The sequence below is a fragment of the Bison bison genome, unplaced genomic scaffold (genome assembly GCF_000754665.1).
Source record: "Bison bison bison isolate TAMUID 2011002044 unplaced genomic scaffold, Bison_UMD1.0 scf7180017864141, whole genome shotgun sequence".
Taxonomy (NCBI): Eukaryota; Metazoa; Chordata; class Mammalia; order Artiodactyla; family Bovidae; genus Bison; species Bison bison.
This window is the reverse complement of record NW_011494713.1, coordinates 822,423-842,795: the sequence shown is the minus strand read 5'-3', so window position 1 is coordinate 842,795 and position 20,373 is coordinate 822,423. Positions and strand designations below refer to the sequence as shown.

At 33.9% G+C, this 20,373-nt stretch overlaps 1 protein-coding gene across 1 annotated transcript in view; it reads right to left on the bottom strand.

The window, feature by feature from the left end:
• AGTPBP1 (ATP/GTP binding protein 1) overlaps window positions 1-20,373 on the bottom strand; it is a 188,776-nt gene that overhangs the window by 12,081 nt on the left and 156,322 nt on the right. The window contains exons 20-25 of the mRNA XM_010840172.1: window positions 19,967-20,120; window positions 18,744-18,924; window positions 17,322-17,451; window positions 16,022-16,153; window positions 9,586-9,762; window positions 5,706-5,866 (exon numbers count right to left, since the gene is read on the bottom strand). Of these exons, the coding sequence (XP_010838474.1) occupies window positions 5,706-5,866; window positions 9,586-9,762; window positions 16,022-16,153; window positions 17,322-17,451; window positions 18,744-18,924; window positions 19,967-20,120 (935 nt within the window). The remainder of the gene's footprint in view (window positions 1-5,705; window positions 5,867-9,585; window positions 9,763-16,021; window positions 16,154-17,321; window positions 17,452-18,743; window positions 18,925-19,966; window positions 20,121-20,373) is intronic.

Genomic DNA, 20,373 nt, shown 5'->3' with positions numbered 1-20,373 from the left:
GATTCACGGACCTAACATTCCAGGTTCCTATGCAATATTGGTCTTTACAGCATTGGACCTTGCTTCTATCACCAGTCACATCCACAACTGGGTACTCTTTTTGCTTTGGCTCCATCTCTTCATTCTTTCTGGAGTTATTTCTCCATTGATCTCCAGTAGCATATTGGGCACCTACCGACCTGTGGAGTTCCTCAGGATAGGATAGTTCAGTATCCTATCATTTTGCCTTTCCATACTGTTCATGGGGTTCTCAAGGCAAGAACACTGAAGTGGTTTGCCATTCCCTTCTCCTGTGGACCACATTCTGTCAGTTTTTGATTAGGTTGTTCATTTTTCTGGTATTGAGCTGAATGAGCTGCTTGTTCATTTGGGAGATTAATTTGTCAGTTGTTTCATTTGTTATTATTTTCTCCCATTCTGAGGGCTGTCTTTTCACCTTGCTTATAGTTTCCTTCATTGTGCAAAAGCTTTTAGATTTAATTAGGTCCCATTTATTTATTTTTGTTTTTATTTCCATTATTCTAGGAGGTAGGTCATAGAGGATCTCGCTGTATTTTATGTCAGAGAGTGTTCTGCCTATGTTTTCCTCTAAGGGTTTTATAGTTTCTGTTCTTACAGTTAGGTCTTTAATCCATTGTGTGCTTTTATCTTTCAATTTGTTAATTTAGTGTATCACACTGATTAATTTGAAGATATTAAAGAATCCTTGCATCCCTGGAATAAAGCACACTTGATCACAATGTATGATCTTTTTAATATGGTGTTGGATTCTGCCTGCTAGGATTTTGTTAAGGATTTTTGTGTCTATATTCATCAGTGATATTGGCCTGTAGTTTTCCTTCTTTGTGGCACCTTTATCTAGTTTTGGTAGAAGGGTGATGGTGGTGGCCTTGTAGAATGATTTGGGGAGTTTTCCTTCCTCTGCAATTTTTTCAAAGAGTTTAAGTAGTATAGGTGGTAGCTCTTCTCTAAATTTTTGGTAGAATTCACCTGTGAAGCCATCTGGTCCTGGGCTTTTGTGGGTTGGAAGATTTTTTATTAGTTTTTATTTCTGTGCTTGTGATTGGTCTGTTCAAATTTTCTATTTATTCCTGGTTCCATTTTGGAAGGTTATACTTTTCTAAGAATTTGTCCATTTCTCCCAAGTTATATATATGGAATTCTACTACATATTAGGTCAGACAGACCTGACAAGATATATAGCACATGCTTTCCAACAGAAAAAAAAAAAAAAAAATTCTTCTCAGGCAAAATTATGCAGGGTAAATCATATCTTAGCCCACAAACAAGTCTTAATTAAGTTAAGAAGACCGAAATCATATTAAGCCCAACCACAACAATACAAAACTCAAAATCAATTGGGAATTCCCTGACAGTCCAGTGGTTAGGACTCCGCACTCTCAATGCTGAGGGCCTGGGTTCAATTGCTGGTTTGGGAAATAAGATCCTACAAGTTGTATGGTGTGGCCAGAAAAGAAAAGTAGAAATCAATTAGGAAAACTGGAAAATTCACAAATATGTGGAGATCACACAACATGTTCCTGAACAACCAATGAGTAAAAGAGAAATCAAAAAATATCTTGCGAGAAGTGAAAATGGAAATACAACATACCAAAACTGACGACATGCAGCAAAATCAGTTCTAAGAGGGAAGTTTATAACAATAAAGGTCTACATGAAGAAGAAAGAAATCTCAAATAAACAAGCCAATTTTACATCTCGGGGAACTAGAAAAATAAGAATAAATAAGCCTAGAGTTAGCAGAAGGTAGAAAATAACAAAAATCAGACAGACATAAATAAAATAGAGACTAAAAAGATCCATGAAATTTAGAGTTAATTTAAAAAAAAAAGAATAAACTGTTAAGACTTTCTAAAAAAATGGAGAAATTATAAATAAAAGAGACATCACAAAAGATACATTAAAAAATACAAAGGATAAGAGACTACTATGAACAATTATACACCAACAAATTGGACAAACAAGAACAAATGGAAAAAATTCCTAGAAAGATACAAGCTACCAAGACTGAATCATGAGAAATACATAGAAAATGTGAACAGAGCAATTATGAGTGAGGAGACTGCATGAATACTCAAAAACCTCCCAAGAAAGAAAATCCCAGGATCAGATGGCTTCAATGAATTCTACCAACCATTTAAAGACTAAATAATAGCAATTATTTTCAAACTTTTCCCAAATTAAAAGAGGAGGGAACAATTCTAAATTCATTTTATAAGGTTAGCATTATCCTAAATACCAAAGTCAGAGAAAGAACTTTAAAAAAAAGAAAACTACAGGTCAATATCCCTGATGAACTTAGAGGAAAAGTCCTCAATAAAATGCATTAGGAAATCAAATTCAATAATACATTAAAAGACTCACACATAAATCTTGATCACCTTGCACCCTGTTCAACATATGCAAATCAATCCATGTGATTTACCACATTAACAAAATGAAGGCTAAAAATCATACAATCATCTCAACAGATGCAGAAAAGCATTTGACAAAATTCATCATCCATTCACTCAACTCTCAATAAACCAGGTAAAGAGAAAATGCACTCTTGCATAATAAAAGCTATATACAACAAGCCCACAGCTAACCATGAAATACTAAAAGTTTTTCTTCTAGGATAAGGAACAAAGCAAGGATGCCCACTCTCACCACAATACTGGCTTAAGCAATTAGAGAAGAAAAGAAATAAAAGTCACTCAAATAAGAAAGGAAAAAGTAAATTTTCTCTATTTTCCATAGACAAGACATCATATAGCATCCGTAAAAATACCACCAGCTGCATTTCTATACACTAAGCAATGAAACATCAGGAACAGAAATCAAGAAAACAATTTCATTTACTATAGCATCAAAAACAAGTTAGGAATAAATTAACCAGGAAAGTGGAAGATCTGTACACTAAAAACCATTAAGACACTGTACTCCTATGTTCAAAGCAGTATTATTCACATAGTCAAAGTATAAAAACTATCTGACCATCGACAGATGAATGGATAAGGAAAATGCAGATAGATACTAATAAAAGCTATGACAAACCAAGGCAGCATATTAAAAAGCAGAGCTAATACTTTTCCAACAAAGGTCTGTCTAATCAAAGCTATGGTTTTACCAGTAGTCATCTATGGATATGAGAGTTGGACCATAAAGAAGGCTGAGCACCGAAGAATTGATGCTTTTGAACTGTGGTGTTGGAGAAGATTTTTGACAGTCCCTTGGACTAGTCCATCCTAAAGGAAATCCGTCCTGAATTCACTGCAAGGACTGATGCTGAAGCTGAAGCTCCAAAAGTTTGGCTACCTGATGTAAAGAACTGACTCCCTGATGCTGGGAAAGTCTGAAGGCAGGAGAAGGGGACAATAGAGGATGAGACGGTTGGTTGGCATCACTGACTCAATGGACGTGAGTTTGAGCAAGCTCTGGGAGCTGGTGATGGACAGGGAAGCTTGGCATGCTGCAGCCCATTAGGTTGCAAAGACTTGGACATGACTGAGCAACTGAACTGAACTGATACAATGGAATATTATTCAGCCTTTAAAAAAAGGAAATCCTTTCATTTGCTACAACATGGATGAAACTGGAGGGCATTATGCTAAGTGAAATAAGCCAAACAAAGAGAAATACTGCTTGGTGTCATTTACATGTGAAATGTAAAAAAAAAAAAAAAATTTTCAAACAACTCATAGAAACAGAGAGTAGCAAAGTGGTTGCCAAGGGGTAGGAGGCAGGAAGAGGAGGCAATGCTGCTGCTGCTGCTAAGTCGATTCAGTCGTGTCTGACTCTGTGTGACCCCATAGACGGCAGCCCACCAGGCTCCCCCATCCCTGGGATTCTCCAGGCAAGAACACTGGAGTGGGTTGCCATTTCCTTCTCCAATGCATGAAAGTGAAAAGTGAAAGTGAAGTTGCTCAGTCATGTCCGACTCTTCACGACCTCATGGACTGCAGCCTACCAGGCTCCTTCGTCCATGGGATTTTTCAGGCAAGAGGTAAATAATACAAACTTTCAGTTGTTGAGTAAACAAGGTCTGAGGAAGTAATGAATAACATGGTGACTATACAACAAAGGTCCATCTAGTCAAGGCTATGGTTTTTCCAGTGGTCATGTATGGATGTGAGAATTGGACTGTGAAGAAAGCTGGGCACCGAAGAATTGATGCTTTTGAACTGTGGTGTTGGAGAAGACTCTTGAGAGTCCCTTGGACTGCAAGGAGATCCAACCAGTCCATTCTGAAGGAGATCAGTCCTGGGTGTTCTTTGGAGGGAATGATGCTAAAGCTGAAACTCCAGTACTTTGGCCACCTCATGAGAAGAGTTGACTCATTAGAAAAGACCCTGATGGTGGGAGGCATTGGGAGCAGGAAGAGAAGGGGATGACAGAGGATGAGATGGCTGGATGGCATCACCGACTGGATGGACATGAGTTTGAGTGAACTCCAGGAGTTGGTGATGGACAGGGAGGCCTGGTGTGCTGCAATTCATGGGGTCGCAAAGAGTCGGACACAACTGAGTGCCTGAACTGAACTGATACTAGAGAATGCTGGATTATGTAACTGAAATTTGCTATGAGAGCAGAACTGAAAAATACTTCCCAACACACATACACAAAAGTAAATATGTAATGTGATGTATGGACATGTTAATAACTCAATGGGGGAAATCCTTTCACAGTGTATACATATATACACCAAATCATCACATTGTATACTTTAAATATCTTACAATTTTATTTGTGACTTTTACCTCTATAAAGAGGTAACACCAACAATGAAACATTAGGAACAGAAATCAAAAGTACATAAAATAAATGAAAAGGAAGCTTCTAAACATCAATGAGAACAACTTTATGCATATTTATTTAATAAATAAATATATTTATAATTATTTCCATTATTGTTTACCAAGTGTTTTGAAGTGTAGAGAATGCAGGTAATCACTATCTCAGTTATCACATTATATAAAAATAGAGTTCTAATTAATGTTTTACTACACTTAAAACTGTTAAGTTGATACATACAACAGAGCCTGGCAATAAATTGACAAATCTAATGTCAGTGTCTACCAACAAAAACCATGAAGATTCTATAAAATGGGACTATTTCTAACTATATGTATCAAAGTATAAAATGCTAAACTCTAGTATTATGATTAAGAAATATGACATCAAATTATGTCTGAGCCTGTATCTGATCAAAATTTACATACATTGAATTTTAGGAGCAAAAGATTACCTACTTAGAAAAATACTTGTCACATGTAGTTAAATTTTCAGAGTGATACTATATTAGCTGTTTCTAGTAGATGTAGTCAGAAGATATTGGAAAGCCATTTGATGTGTATAGATTATCAACAAAATAAAATTTCTTTTGAAGTATGAATTTTGGCTCCAAGCGTTCTTAATTTATATATTACCTGATATATGCTTACTTTTGAGTTAAAAGTAAATCATTAAGATTACTAAAATAGCATTTCAAATATAAGGGTAATTTACTAAAATTTTATCCAAATACCAATGTTAAAAGAATCAAGAATATTATCACATTTTGGAACATACATTAGATGTGCAAACTTATTTATATAAATTCTAAAGATGCTTGACTGTCAAAGTCTCTGTGCCTTTCCTCTTACTGAACTATGAATTCTGACAGGATAACCGCATAACAAAAGAATAAAACAAGTGTGTCTTACCTAGTCACTTTGCAGCTCGATTCAATCAAGTCATTCTCAAAGTCAAGCAGGCTGGAAGGCAGATTATACTCCAATGGGGATGTCAGTCTTTTCAAACGCAATAGACCAACACAAAATTTTGCTCCCATCTCTTCCAATTCTCGAGTACCAATCTGTAAACCCTAGAAATAAAGCAATCATAAACATGTAACTAGGACATTTGCTATCCTCTGGCTATATCTCATTAAAATTACATAAAAGGAATTTGAAGCTATATTAATAAAATAAAAGCCTATTACTTTGTATGAACCTACAACTCATAAGCACAGTGTCTTAACAATGTAAGATTATTTTAAGTCAAAAAGGAAACCATCTTAAAAAAGAATTTCTAAAATGTCTATTCTCATTTACTGTGTGCAAAATATTTTCACCAACACACTGAGAAGGGGGAAAAAAAGCAGATGACTATCTTGAAGGTAAGTTATTCTTGGAGCTCATATGTAAAAGTATATTTTTACAAGACCTTGCTAGTACTTGTAATCTACTCAGATGCTGACGTCGAAACAGTGTTACAATCAAGGCTCCAGTCTGTATACTTGAATATTAGTTTATACATACTTTTTCTACATGATAAATAGAAACCAGTGAGTAAAGAACAAACAAAAGAAAGGTGACTGTGTTAAAAAAAAAAAAAAAAAATAATCAACAAATCTAAGCCAATGAGGTAAAAATAAAATAAACTCTTATGTTTCATGTCAGTTAAGAATGCCCATTTCAAATCTGATCTAATAAAACAAAAATAAAATTTTACCACAACACTTTTTAATAGTTTCCCAATAAATAATATAAGGTTCAGCAAAAGTTAAACATTACCACATAAAGGATAAAAATTGACTACTGTAAATTGACTACTATTTATCATTTACTTTTCAGATAAAAATGAAACTCTAAAGTAAATAAAATCCTTATACCAACAAAGGCTGCAGCCATCTAAAACCATACAGCAACTGAAGAGGTAAATTATAAAAATTGTTATTTACTCTATGAAGCACATGCCTTTAAAATAATGACTGACTGACTGTTTAAATAGTCTGGCCACCTCCAAATACTCTAGGAAATGTAACTTAATTAACTTTATTAGAAAATGCATTTGCCTTCTTAATCTAAGAGGTTTAGAAAGGCTATGCCTATTCCTGAGTTAGCTCATCAAAAATAAAGAATATTTGAAACCTAAAATTCAGTAATATAAGAACATTCTTGAGAGTGAAAAGATTTGTTTCTTAAAATATTATTAGACTCACACAACTTATTAGCTAATATTAACAAGTTTGAAAAGTATACATTATGTGGTGGGAGGGGAGGGTAGGGGTATATGGGAATTCTGTATTTTGCACTCTATTTTTCTGTGAATCTAAAGTTGCTCTTTAAAAAGTTGGCTAGTTAAAAAATTTTTTAAAGAAGTATATGTTATGATAAAAGGATTGAATTTTAGATGTAAAAAACTTATTTTTTGTAGTAAGACATACTTCTCTAAAAGTTTTATTAAATCAATGTAACTCTACCAGTGTAAATCACATGAAGTATATCAATATAAATCATATAAAAGAGAAATGACTATTCATTGTATGCCCAGTCACTCAGTCATATCAGACTCTTTGCAACCCCATGGACTGTAGCCCACCAGCCTCCTCTGTCCATGCGATTTTTTTTCACGCAAGAATACTGGAGTGTTGCCATTTCCTTCTCTAGGGGAGCTTCCCAACCTAGGAATCAAACTCATGTCTCCTGTGTCTCCTGCATTGGCAGGCAGATTCTTACCACTGAGCCACCTGGGAAGTCAACTATTTACTATGTATCCATTTTATTTTTAAAAGTTAAAATTAATAATTTTTACAAAACTTGTCTAACATTTTGTTTCAAAATACATTTTAGATATTTTATGTGGTTTTTTCAATGACCAAATACATTTATCAAAGCAAAAACAGAACGTTTAAATAACCCAATGAAAGTCTATAAGTAGAATACAAATCTAATAAGAAAATACTGCTGTTATTATGCCATAGATGATTTCAAGGGGCATTTAAGTTTCAGCCTCCCTGACATCCTCTCTCCCTACCCCCAGAAACTAGTTTCATAGACACTGATGCTTTTAGTTTCCTTTTCCAATCTGACTGCATAAAGTATCTCTTTGAGAAAAAATAATTTACAGTCTGTTTCCCTAAATCACAAAGTACAAGATTTTTTTTTCCTATGGTCATTTACAAAAGTGACTGTCAAGCTTTCCCATCCCACACACATACCATCCACTAAAGCAATAACCACGAGGCACAATTTGCGGGCTGCGGTACCCAAGCTCCTCTCTCACCACAACCATGACTTTGGGAGTCTAGAAGTCACCACTTTACAGTATTTGGAGAGATTTGAAAAGATAGCACATTCTGAAAGAATAGTATTCTGAGGTCAACTTAAAGTCACTAGGGAAAAGTCACTCTCCACAAAGTACTAGAATTTCACCAAGTTCTACCCATCCAGAGCCCCAAAGTTTGAACATCAGTTGTAAAATTTATACCTTTTTTTTTTTCTAGTTTGTTATAGAATGGAAAAGTCACAAAGCTCTCCACTTAAAGATTCTGGCACCAACCATAATATGTTTACATTTTTAATACTAAGCACCTGGAAGATTTTTAAACTCCTTCTAAACATAAAGCTATAATTGCTTTTATGTGAGATGCGTGAAAATCACCATGAGATTCACTTTCCTCTTGTACCACATCAAAAAAAACAAGACACAACTAAACAGAATAACAGTTGTTTTACCTAAGGTCTATTTATTTCCTATGACATGCTCAAACTTTAAAAAATTCAAAGTCACTTAACATTTGTTGTGTGTGTTAGTCACTCAGTCATGTCTGACTCTGTGTGACCCCATAGACTGCAGCCCTCCAGGCTCCTCTGTCCTTGGAATTCTCTAGGCACGAATACTGGAGTAGGTTGCCATTCCCTTCTCCAGGGGATCTTCCCAACCCAGGGACCAAACCTGAGTCTCCTGCACTACAGGTGTATCTTTACCCTCTGAGCCACCAAGGAAGTTAATCTTAAATTTACTCTTAAATTTCAAAAGTAAAGTCTGAAGTCTCTTCCATTAAAAGCCTATGGCAGCACAGAAGAGTTTTAGTAAAGAAAAAAAAAAAATAGTGAAGGGATATGCATTGAAAGGGCTTCTTTGGTGGCTCAGATGATAAAGAATCTGCCTGCAATGCAGGAGACCCAGGTTCGATCCCTGGATCGGGAAGATCCCCTGGAGAAGAGAATGGCAACCCTCTCTAGTATTATTGCCTGGAGAATTTCATGGACAGAGGAGCCTGGCTGGCTACAGTCCATGGGGTAGCGGAGAGTCGAACACAACTGAGGGACTAACAAACACTTCATGCATTTATAAGTCACACATGCACAAAATCTAAATATAAAAAAAAACTTTATAAATAAATGTGTCTATTTCTAGTGTAATGTGTCTATTTCTCAATGTATAAAAATATACTTACATTCAATAAATTTAAATGATAGAACTTTTTATTAGTAATGTACTACCTTCAGAGTTCATTATAAATCATAATCACTAATCACTATTTAAATGTGTACTACAGTGTACTTTCTTAAAAATTATGACTATAGACTCAACTAAAACTTCATAAGGACCCAAAGCAAGCTATTAGTTCAAAGAATTTAAGAAAAAGAGAGAGACTGTTCTTAACACTGCATATGATTCAATTCCATTATTGTGAATTACATATAACTCAGTATAACAAACATATCATTTAATATACATTTGAAAACTACTAGAGTATATATGAAAGGACAGTCTTGAAATATTTCTATGGCTAGAGATCCTGAGATGTTTTACCTTATACTTTCCCTGGTCACAGCCGCACAAAGTACTCTCCATGGTATAGCTTCTTTGCACTCCTATCTCTCTCCAAACTACAACACGAGCTGTAGATTCTTTAGATTTTTCCACTACGAAGCTACAGCTGCTCATGCAAAATGCTGGGGCAATATGGCTTAGAATCTTAGGCAAAGTCTGCAAAGATAAAAATGATAAAATATTTCAAAAGCTTTCTTTTTTGTCATTAATTTTTTTTAATTTCTAAAAAAAAATTTTTATGAAAGCATAGTCATTACAGCAGTCCATGTGGATCTTCTTCCTATATCCCCTGCTAACCAAAACATCAAAATAATCCTTTTACTAAGTCAGATTTTTCTGCTTTCCCAAACAGTAGTCAGAAAATAGAATAAAAAGTAATATTCATAGTAATAACCAATAAGTGAAATAAAACTATATAAGAAAACCATGTTTTAAAACATTAAGAAAAACATATTCAAAATGAATATGTCATGAAGATGTTTTTCCACTTTAGTCATGAAGATGTTTTGACTAAGAGATTTAACACTGTAAATGTTAATCATCTCTAAATTAATCAATAAAGCTAAGATAATCACAATCTAAATGCCCACATTTTTTCAACTTAAAATTATTCTCAAATTCAGATAAATACATATCTAACAGAAGTTAAATGGTGATACTGGTATAGGAATATCACATCTTTAGAAAGAGAGTTCAGAATTAAAGTCAAAGGTATTTGTTAAAGTTAGTACTATTATTAGTTAGGAAGATTGATCATTCACAAAATGCTGACACAGCTGCTCAGCCACTGAGAAAAACTAGCTAAAGTCACTTTCTATCAAATCAAACTTTAATAAGATTGAGAATTTAAATTTTAAATTAGTAAGTTAAATTTTTAAATGAAACTAAAAGCTCTAAAGTAAATATGGAACTCTACTTTAAAAATCTTAGAATGAGAAAATCTAAGCTGCAAAAGAAGAAACCACTTTTTAAAAAATCAACAAATACGACAGAAGTTTTAAACTACTGCACTTCATTTAAAAAAATGTAATATAATACACACGAAGAGTATTTTCAAAACAATAATTAGGTGACTTATACAAAGCAAAGAGAGAATATGAAAAAGGCTATTTTTTAAAACTAGAGATCATAATTGGATCAAACAAAGGATCAAAAATAGGGATCAAACATAAGAAAAGATACTTGATCTCATATATTTATAATTACTGATACACAAACTAAAACCATCAGATATTTTTTCACCTGGCAAAGGTGACAATAAGATGTTTAGAGAGACAGCACTATCATTCATCGGGGAGTACTGATTTGTACAATCTTTATGAAAGACAATTTGGCAATACTAACGAAGTGGCCACCAACAAGGTACAATAATAACAAAAATACACAATGAAAATCTTGTGTAATTGTCAAAAAGAGACAGAGACAGATATAAAGATGAAAAGATGGCCATCAAATATTATGTGAAAAAAAACTGCTGTGGAGTGTGAAAAAAAATACTAAAACATCAAATGCTATGTTTACATACCCCTATGAATGAATGTGCTTACAGGCAAGTCTCACAATACACATTGTAAAAGTGATTGATTAGTGATTGAGAGAAGATAACTTTTACTTACTACTTTATATTTGTGGCGTGTTTCTATTTTTAATATGACTCTACTCATTTATTTTGGAAAGGAGACAAAGAGAGAGGATACCAAAAAGAAAAAGTGCTTTGAAGTTCTGCTAAGGGTAGTGGTATGTTACTGAAATCTGTTTTGGAAAATAATCTGGGGTGCTGATTTAGGCATAAGTATGGTAGGAGAGACACTGGGACAGAAGGAAAAGCAGACAAGATGCAAAGTAAAGATCTCACTTCAATCCTAGGCATACCTCAAAACACACCCATACATGGGAAACAAGGTGTATAACAGATGGCTTTACAAAATCAGCAGAGGAAAGGGGTACTGTTTAATAAATGGTGCTGACGCAACTGGTTACACATGGGTAAACAAAAATTATATCCCTCCATCTCATACAAAAATACATTCCAGATAGAATAAAAATCTAAGTGTGAAAAGCACTTGTAGAGGACAAGTGTTCAGTTTTTCACTGCTGAGTATATTAGCATGGGTTTGTCATAAACAGCCTTTATTATGTTGAGATATGTTCTCTCTATGCCAGCTTTGATGAGAATCTTTAACATGAATGGATGAATTTTGTCAAATGCTTTTTTCTGCATCTATTGAGATGATCATGTGATTTTTATCCTTCCTTTTGTTAATGTGGTATATTACAATGATTGATTTGTGGATTCAGAACCCTTCTTACAATCTTAGAATAAATCCCACTTGATCATGATGTATGATTCTTTTCATATATTCTTGGATTCCATTTGCTAATATTTTCTTTGAGGATTTTTGCATCTACATTAATCAGAGATACTGGCCTATAATCTTTTCTGCAGTGTCTTTGGATTTCAGTATCAGGGCAATGTTGGTTGGCCTCATAGGATGAATTTAGGTATTCTCTCCTCTTCAGTTTTTTGAAATAGTTTGAGAAAGGTATGTATTACCTCTTCTATGTATGTCTGGTAGAATTCCCTTATGAAGTCATCAAGCCCTGGATTTCTGTTTGCTAGGTGTTTTTTGATTACTGATTCAATTTTACTACTGGTGATCAGTCTGTTCAGGTTATTTATTTCTTCCTGATTCAGTTCTGGAAGACTGTATATTTCTAGGAATTTATCCATTTCTCTAGGTCTTCCAATTTTGTTGGCATAAAACTGTTCATAGTTTTCTCTTATAATTTTTTGGTATGTCTATGATATTGGTTGACATTTCTCCTCTTTATTTTGTTTATTGGGACTTCTTAATGAGCCTGGCTATTTTTTTGTTTTTTTTTTTACAAAAAAAAAAAAAAATCAACTCTTGGCTTCACTGACATTTTCTATTTGAAGATGTGGCAGGGTCTCAATTTTATTTCTGCTCATTTTATTTCCTTTCTTTTGCTGACTTTGACCTTTCTTCTTTTTTAATTATTGTGGATAGCCGGTAAGGATGTTTATTTGGGATTTTTCTTGTAAAGGATCAAGATCAAACTACAAAAATCTGTTGCTTTTCTATACACTAAAAAACTATCATATAGTTCAGGAATCCAAAGCTAATTACATTCTAGATCTTATAAAAAAAATCTAGAAATAAACTGAAAGACCTATATTCTTGACAATCAGAACACTGACAAAGGCAACTGAAAATGATACAAAAAAACAGAAAGACATCCCTGTTCATGAATTGGAAGAAGTAATATTGCTAAACTATCCATACTACTCAAAGCAATCTACAGATTTAATGCAATCATTATCAAAATACCCAGAATACATAGGGTATTTTTAACAGAAGTGCAACAAATAATCCTAAAATTTATATGGAACCTCAAAAGACCATAAAAGCAATCTGGAGGGGAAAAAAAAGCTGAGGGTATCACTGACTTCCTGACTTCAGACTATACTACAAAACTACAGTAATCAAAACAGGATAGTACTGGCACAGAAAAACAATCACACAGATCAGCAGAACAGAATAGGGAGCCCAGAAATAAACCACTAACATATGGCCAATTAATCTATGATAAAAGAAGCAAAAACATACAATAGGGAAAAGACAGTGTCTTCTATAACTGGTGCTGGAAAAACTGGTTAGCTACATGTAAAAGAGTGAAATTAAAACATTTCCTCCCATCATATGTAAAAATAAACTAAAAATGAATCAAAGACCTAAATTTAAGACTGCATACAATGATACTCGCAAAGATCGGCTGATTCTGACAGGCACGTTGCTCTCTATTTAGTTTACCAGGCTGATTAACCTCCTAGAAGTGCTAATTCCAGTTTTCTAAAAACAGGAAAAAGGAAAATTTTAAGAAAAATCCAGCTTCCTTATTTCTCTTATTTGAGATATTACCAGTTTATCTGCTGAGTACAAAGATAATAGGATGATCATTGTCAAGAATTTAGTCTCTTCCTTCTCTATCCCTTTTTGAACATGGCCACTGGAACGATCACATGACTTTTCTAGTTATCTTTGAAAAAAAGTTGGTCAACAAGAGGAAGAGACTGCAAATCAAAGTGCCTCAATTTTCACCACTGTTGGAAAAAATGACTCAAAGCACCTGCCCTATTATTAGTGACTTAGGAGAAGGCAATGGCAACCCACTCCAGTACTCCTGCCTGGAAAATCCCATGGATGGAGGAGCCTGGTAGGCTGCAGTCCATGGGGTCGCTACGAGTCAGACACAACTGAGCAACTTCACTTTCACTTTTCACTTTCATGCATTGGAGAAGGAAATGGCAACCCACTCCAGTGTTCTTGCCTGGAGAATCCCAGGGACAGGGGAGCCTGGTGGGCTACCGTCTATGGGGTCACACAGAGTCAGACACGACTGAAGGGACTTAGCACCAGCAGCAGCAGTTGAGAGTATTAGGAGTTTTTTGACTTACTGTTAACAAATAACTTTAAACTTTAATTTAGCAAAGAGGAGGTGAAGTTATTTTGTAGCCTTTTAATTTTGTTTAGTGCACTATAAGCTTACTACTACTACTGTCCCCTCATGGAGAGGAGCTAAGTTATCTTGCTGAAATGTGAACAATAAAAGTATAAAATAAACAGTACAGAAGTTAAATACAGGAGATATCATGAGGCAAAAGCAGTAGAACTCTGCACACAGAAATACATGCCACAATCTTGTGTAATTATGAAAGGCAAATACAGATTTGGTACCATGACTATAGTTTTACTCCAGCTTTTTGCCTCTAATAAATAAATAGATTCTGTTATTAATTTGTGTATCAGTTTTCTATTGTTTAGACCTTTTAAGTTAGAATCCTGGAGAAGGGAAAGGCTACCCACTCCAGTATTCTGGCCTGGAGAATTCCACAGACTGTATAGTCCATGGGGTTGCCAAGAGTCGGACACGACTGAGTGACTTTCCCTTCCCTTCACAATAAAACTCACAGCAGAAAACATAGGCAGAACACTTTCACATAAGTAGTAGCAATATTTTTTTTTAAATCTGTCTCTTCAGGTAAAGAAAACAAAAGCAAAGATAAATAACTAGGACCTAATTAAATTTAAAAGTTTTTACATAGTAAAGGAAATGACTGACCAAATGAAAAGACAACCTATGCAATGGGAGAAAATATCTGCAAACGACTGAGGGGGCTAATATCCAAATACATAAATAGTTCATACAATTAAATATAGAAAAATAAACAACCCAATTAAAAAGTGGGCAGAAAAACTGAATGGACAGAAAATGGGTATTTTTCCAGTGAAGACATACAGATTGCCAATAGGCATATTGAAAAGATGCTCAACATCACTAATTTGTAGAGATATGCAAATCAAACCACATGAGCTATCACTTCATCTGGGTTATAATGGCCATCATCAAAAGTTCTACAAATAATAAATGATGGAGAGGGTATGGAGAAAAAAGGACCCTTCTACACTGTTGATGGGAATGTAAACTGATTGAGCTGCTACAGAGAGCAGTAAAAAAACAAACATAAAGCTATCATATGATCCAGCAATCCTATTCCTAGGCATATACCCAGAAAACATGAAAACTACTTCAAAATGACACATACATCCCAATGTTTATAGCTGCACAATGTATAATAGCCAAGACATGGAAGTAACCTAAGTGTGCATCAACAGATGAATGGATAAAGAAGATGTGGTACATATATACAATGGAAAATTATTCAGTCATAAATAATGTAATTTTGCCATTTGCAACAACATGGATGGACCTGGAGAATATTATGTTTAGTGAAATAAGTCAGACAGAGAAAGACAAACTATCATTTATTATGTATATTATCACTATATGTGGAACCCCCAAAATATATGTATTTATATGTATATTATCATTTATATGTGGAACCAAAAAAAATAAAACAAATGACTGTATATAACAAAACAGAAACAGACTCATAGATATAAAGAAGCTAATTGTTACCAGTTGTGAGAGGGATGGGGGTAGTGGCAAGATTAGGAAAATGGATTAAGAGATACATACTATTATGTACATAATAAACAAATAAACAGTACAAGGATATACTGTACAGCACAGAGAATACAGTCAACATTTTATAATAACTTAAAATGGAACATAATCTATAAAAATACTAAATAACCACATAATGCATCCAAAACTAATATTGTTAATCAAGTATACTTTAATTAAAAAACATGAAAAGCTAAACTTTTAAAAGAAACATTTCAATTAAAAGATCTGAAACAGAATAACAAAATGGCAACATTTACTGACTCTAAGTAATTTCTATATGTTTTGTGTTCTGTAGTTTCATGCATGTTTGAAATTCAAAACTTCCTGCCTATTATTATAAATTATAATAATTTATAATAATTACCCTGTATCCCACATCTTCCACAACATCACATGACGCTGCATTATCGTTTGTATGCCACACCGTCTCTTTGATGCTGCACCCATACATAAATACATTCTTTTTTCGGGAGTGACCATGATAATCACAATAAACCTTGAAAAGACAATATATTTTTAAAATGAAAATCCTTCAAATTCATGCACTGCCAAGTAAAGCTAGTTAGTATGAAGCCAATAACAGGTCTGTGTTCCTTGGTCATTTTATTGTAAATAAGCCACCATTTAGTAAGTAGAATTCCTAAAAGTAATAGTACATATCTACCTTTGGAAAGGATTTATGATTAATACTAGAATGGCTAAATCCTTTGCAGGCATGTCCTGCATCAAGCCATCAGTTACACTCTTTCTTTTGTATCTACCATCATTTAAAAAATAGTAAATACAATTTTAGGTCATATGTACAACTGCATTCATCATTGCCCCAAGGGTTGTTAAAATACTTACCTAACATAAGAGAACATGAAAATGCTCTCATGAAAAACACTTTTTTTAAAGGGGAGGGGGGGAGGGTATGCTTTGTAAGAGCACCATTTTAAAAATGGAAAACGGTCAGACTTGCATGTCAATTTTGCCACTCTGCAAAATATTCCATCTTTACCAAAGAAAGATTAAGGCTTAACATGATGGAAACATTCAAAACAAAAGTTGCTGAAAACAGAAGAAATACACAGGCACAGGGTCTCCTACCATGCCTATACTACCTTTCCCACGTGAAACTTAAGACCTACCAGCTTTAGAACTGGCTAAAGAGTTCAGAGAAGGCAATGGCAACCCACTCCAGTGTTCTTGCCTGGAGAATCCCAGGGACAGGGGAGCCTGGTGGGCTGCTGTCTATGGGGTTGCACAGAGTTGGACACCAACTGAAGCGACTTAGCAGCAGCAGCAGCAGCAGCAAAAAGTTCAAAAATAAGCTTCTAGTGCTTTGAGAACTTGGAAGATACATACTTTTACCCTCGTGTTGTTTAAACACTACAGTCAAATACCTACAACTTACAACCAGGAGTGACCAATGTTCATAAACAATAAAGAAAAATAAAAGGCTCATGAGAATTATAAAAATCAAACCTAATGAAATAAGAATATGGATACACTGTATTAGATGCCACAATTAATATACAAGTGACTGATGACAAAGACACTTTAAAGAAACTGCTTTTGAAACTAACATACAGCTTTTATAACCAGACAATTATTTACAAAATACTAAGCTACGGATCAACAAAATCACCTCTTTGATTATACAAACAAACACTGCCACTTACCAGTGGTAAACGCTTCACAGCAGCCAGGTACTGCAGCAGACCCTTGGCATGATAAATTGTAGGGTGTAAGTCTGGATTTGGACTTTGCCATTGTCTATTCAAATCCTCTCCACTTAAGGAACAGCGGTGACTGTATACATGTAAATACAACAATAGATAAACACTGGTATCAATAAATTCTTATATGCACTCGATTTATTTTATGATTCTATTCCACTAAGTATTTCAAACAGGTGTAAGTGCTGGGCTTACCAAAATGCATGTTATAATCATTAAGTAAACATCTATTTAGCATTTGCTATGTGCCAGATTGTGGGTTACATGCATTTAAACTGTAGTAAGCTTGCAGGTCAAAATTTTCAAGCTATAGGAAAAATTCTTCATTCTGGGGTTTTGTTCCATACACTATAAAATGTATTCATGGCCATATTTTCCATTCTGACTACATTTCTAATGCTAAAGTTCTGTACTTTGATTGTATTAATTATTATCAAATGTGCTATCTGGACCTTCCTTCTAAAAAAGATAAGTATATAAAAAGTACACATTCTTATAAAAATTCAAATACATTTTCACTTAATTGTAGGTTTTAAGTATTAAACTCACTGAGCAAAAATTTAAGCAAAGAGAAGGTGCTAACAGAAATATAAACAGAATTCTAACTGGTCAATATGTTTCTGAATTAAAACGACATAAAAGCTCATTTTAGTTCCATAATCATACTATGTAGAAAAATTATTCTATTTTTAAAATTCAAACATTTCCTAAAACATGATAAATATTCATGGTACTTTTACTGAAATAAATAAAGTATAGTACCCTCAACTTTGGAGATGCTCATGATAGCTAGACAAAATCCCACTTTTCAGAAGCAGTAAAGAGACCTTGGTCTAATTAACACAATAAATGAACTGTACTAAACTATGATCCACATCCACTTAAAAAGTAATCTTCCAGTATTTCTACTTTAACGAATTCCTCCTCATGTCAGGAAGAAGTTAGCACATGGAGCTAATTCCATATTAGTGGAAAGAGATCCCAGAAAATTCTAAATCTTAGAACAACCAAGATCATGCCACTGATAAATAAGAAAGGAAACTACAACAGAATGATGTGTTAAAAAAATCTTTCTCATATCCTAATTCTGTGATTTCCCTAAAATGATTCAAGCAAAACATACATTTTATGAAATTATATTCTCATGAATAGATACAGAATTTCTCAAAACATATTACTACTACTATACAGTTTAATTTTCATTTAAAAATTTATCACAGATTAATTCTTCACTAAATTTTTTTGTTGTTCTAGAAAAATCATGACATTTGCTTTCCATATTAACCTGGATGCTATTATTTCAATAAGTTTACACAGGACAGCCACAAAAATCTAGAATTTCTCTATAACTATTGCTTAACTTACTTTCCATTGATGACACCATCTGGATTTAGCATAGGGACAATTTTAAAAATATAGGATTCTCGTAAACTCTGAGCAGTAGGGTTATTACTCATGAGATACTCCAATGTTCCTTTCATTACCCAGCTTGCATTAGTTTCTCCAGGATGTACTCGAGCAGATAAGAAAACATACGGACGATTTCCTAAAGTGTACATAAAATCTCAAATTAAAATGAACAGCTACTAAAGTATGTATAATGGTTGACTTTGGCGCTTTAGAAATATTTCTACTCAACTGTGAATACTGATATAAAATCAAATTAGAACTCACTATGCACCTACTATTTATAAGTACTGCACTAGGCCCTCTAGAGAAAACAGATATAAAACCCATGTAAGCCACATCTTATATGAAAATAACATATTAAATAGTATTTAAGTCACTTATTTATTTCCTAATGATTAATCTAAATATAAAATTAGTTCTTTAATATTACCTTGATTTCATAAAGAATAAGTAGCTGGTGAAATATAGATAAAATATAAATTTTTCATAAAGTCATGGGGAAATTAAGGAAAATATAATCTTATTTCTGTTTTATAGTCACTATGATAAGCACAGAACAATAGGTATATCTGCTCAGAGATTTACAAAGAAACTAAACATTTAGATATACAAGTCTACAAAATAACACTCAGTTCACCTGCTCACATTTTCATGAATAGCAAGTGCCTACTCTTTCTTGAAAACACCTTCTTATCAAAATTAGAACAGTTCTCTTATATACGTATATATTATCTTTTTTTTTTTACCACAGCTGTACATTTGAGACAACTTAAAAAATATAAATGACGGGGAAAAACAAGTAGCTATTCATTCAGTATTAGCATCAAAACACTTGGGGGGTTTCTGATAGTTTTATTTATAAATAAAATTAACTGTAAATTCTTAAACGGATGGTATAACTTGTTATATTATACTTTGAGTATGACTTCTAAGAATAAGAACTACAGTATATCAATATCAAAAGAGACCTTAGAGGTCACCTCAGGCAGCTCCCTCATATTCAAGATGAGGAAACAGAGGCCTAGAAGTGGGCCCAGGGCTAAGCAATAACAAGACCCAGACTAGCACCCAAGGCTTCTGATGCCTATTCCCAGTACTACTGACCTTACAAAATACTTATGAAGCAAAGAAAAATAAGTAATAATAATTGGTACTGCGAGTGAAGAAGACAAACTTACTGAATTGACAGATATGTTCATAATAATTAGACTCTGGCATTGCTGTTATAGTCACCAAGGGACAGCTGTTTCCAGACAGGGTTTCACATAACACATCTTTTCGAAAATAGATTTGCTGAGGATTGTGTGCTGACTCCAATTTTTGAAGATGCATCTTAATAAAAATTTAAAAGCAAAGTATACAATCATTTAAAACCTCCCTATGATAAATAGGAATAAATGCATCCAGATCTCAAACAGAACTAAATGTGAATCAGATCAGGTTCCTAATCCCTTCTCCAAAACCCTCAAGGGCCCAGACGCACTTGAACATCAGTATTTGGGGAACTCGAGAAAGAGGACAGATACGGTTTGGATAATGTTAATAGTGCAAAGTGCAATATAACCAGTGGAGCTGGCGGCAGCAG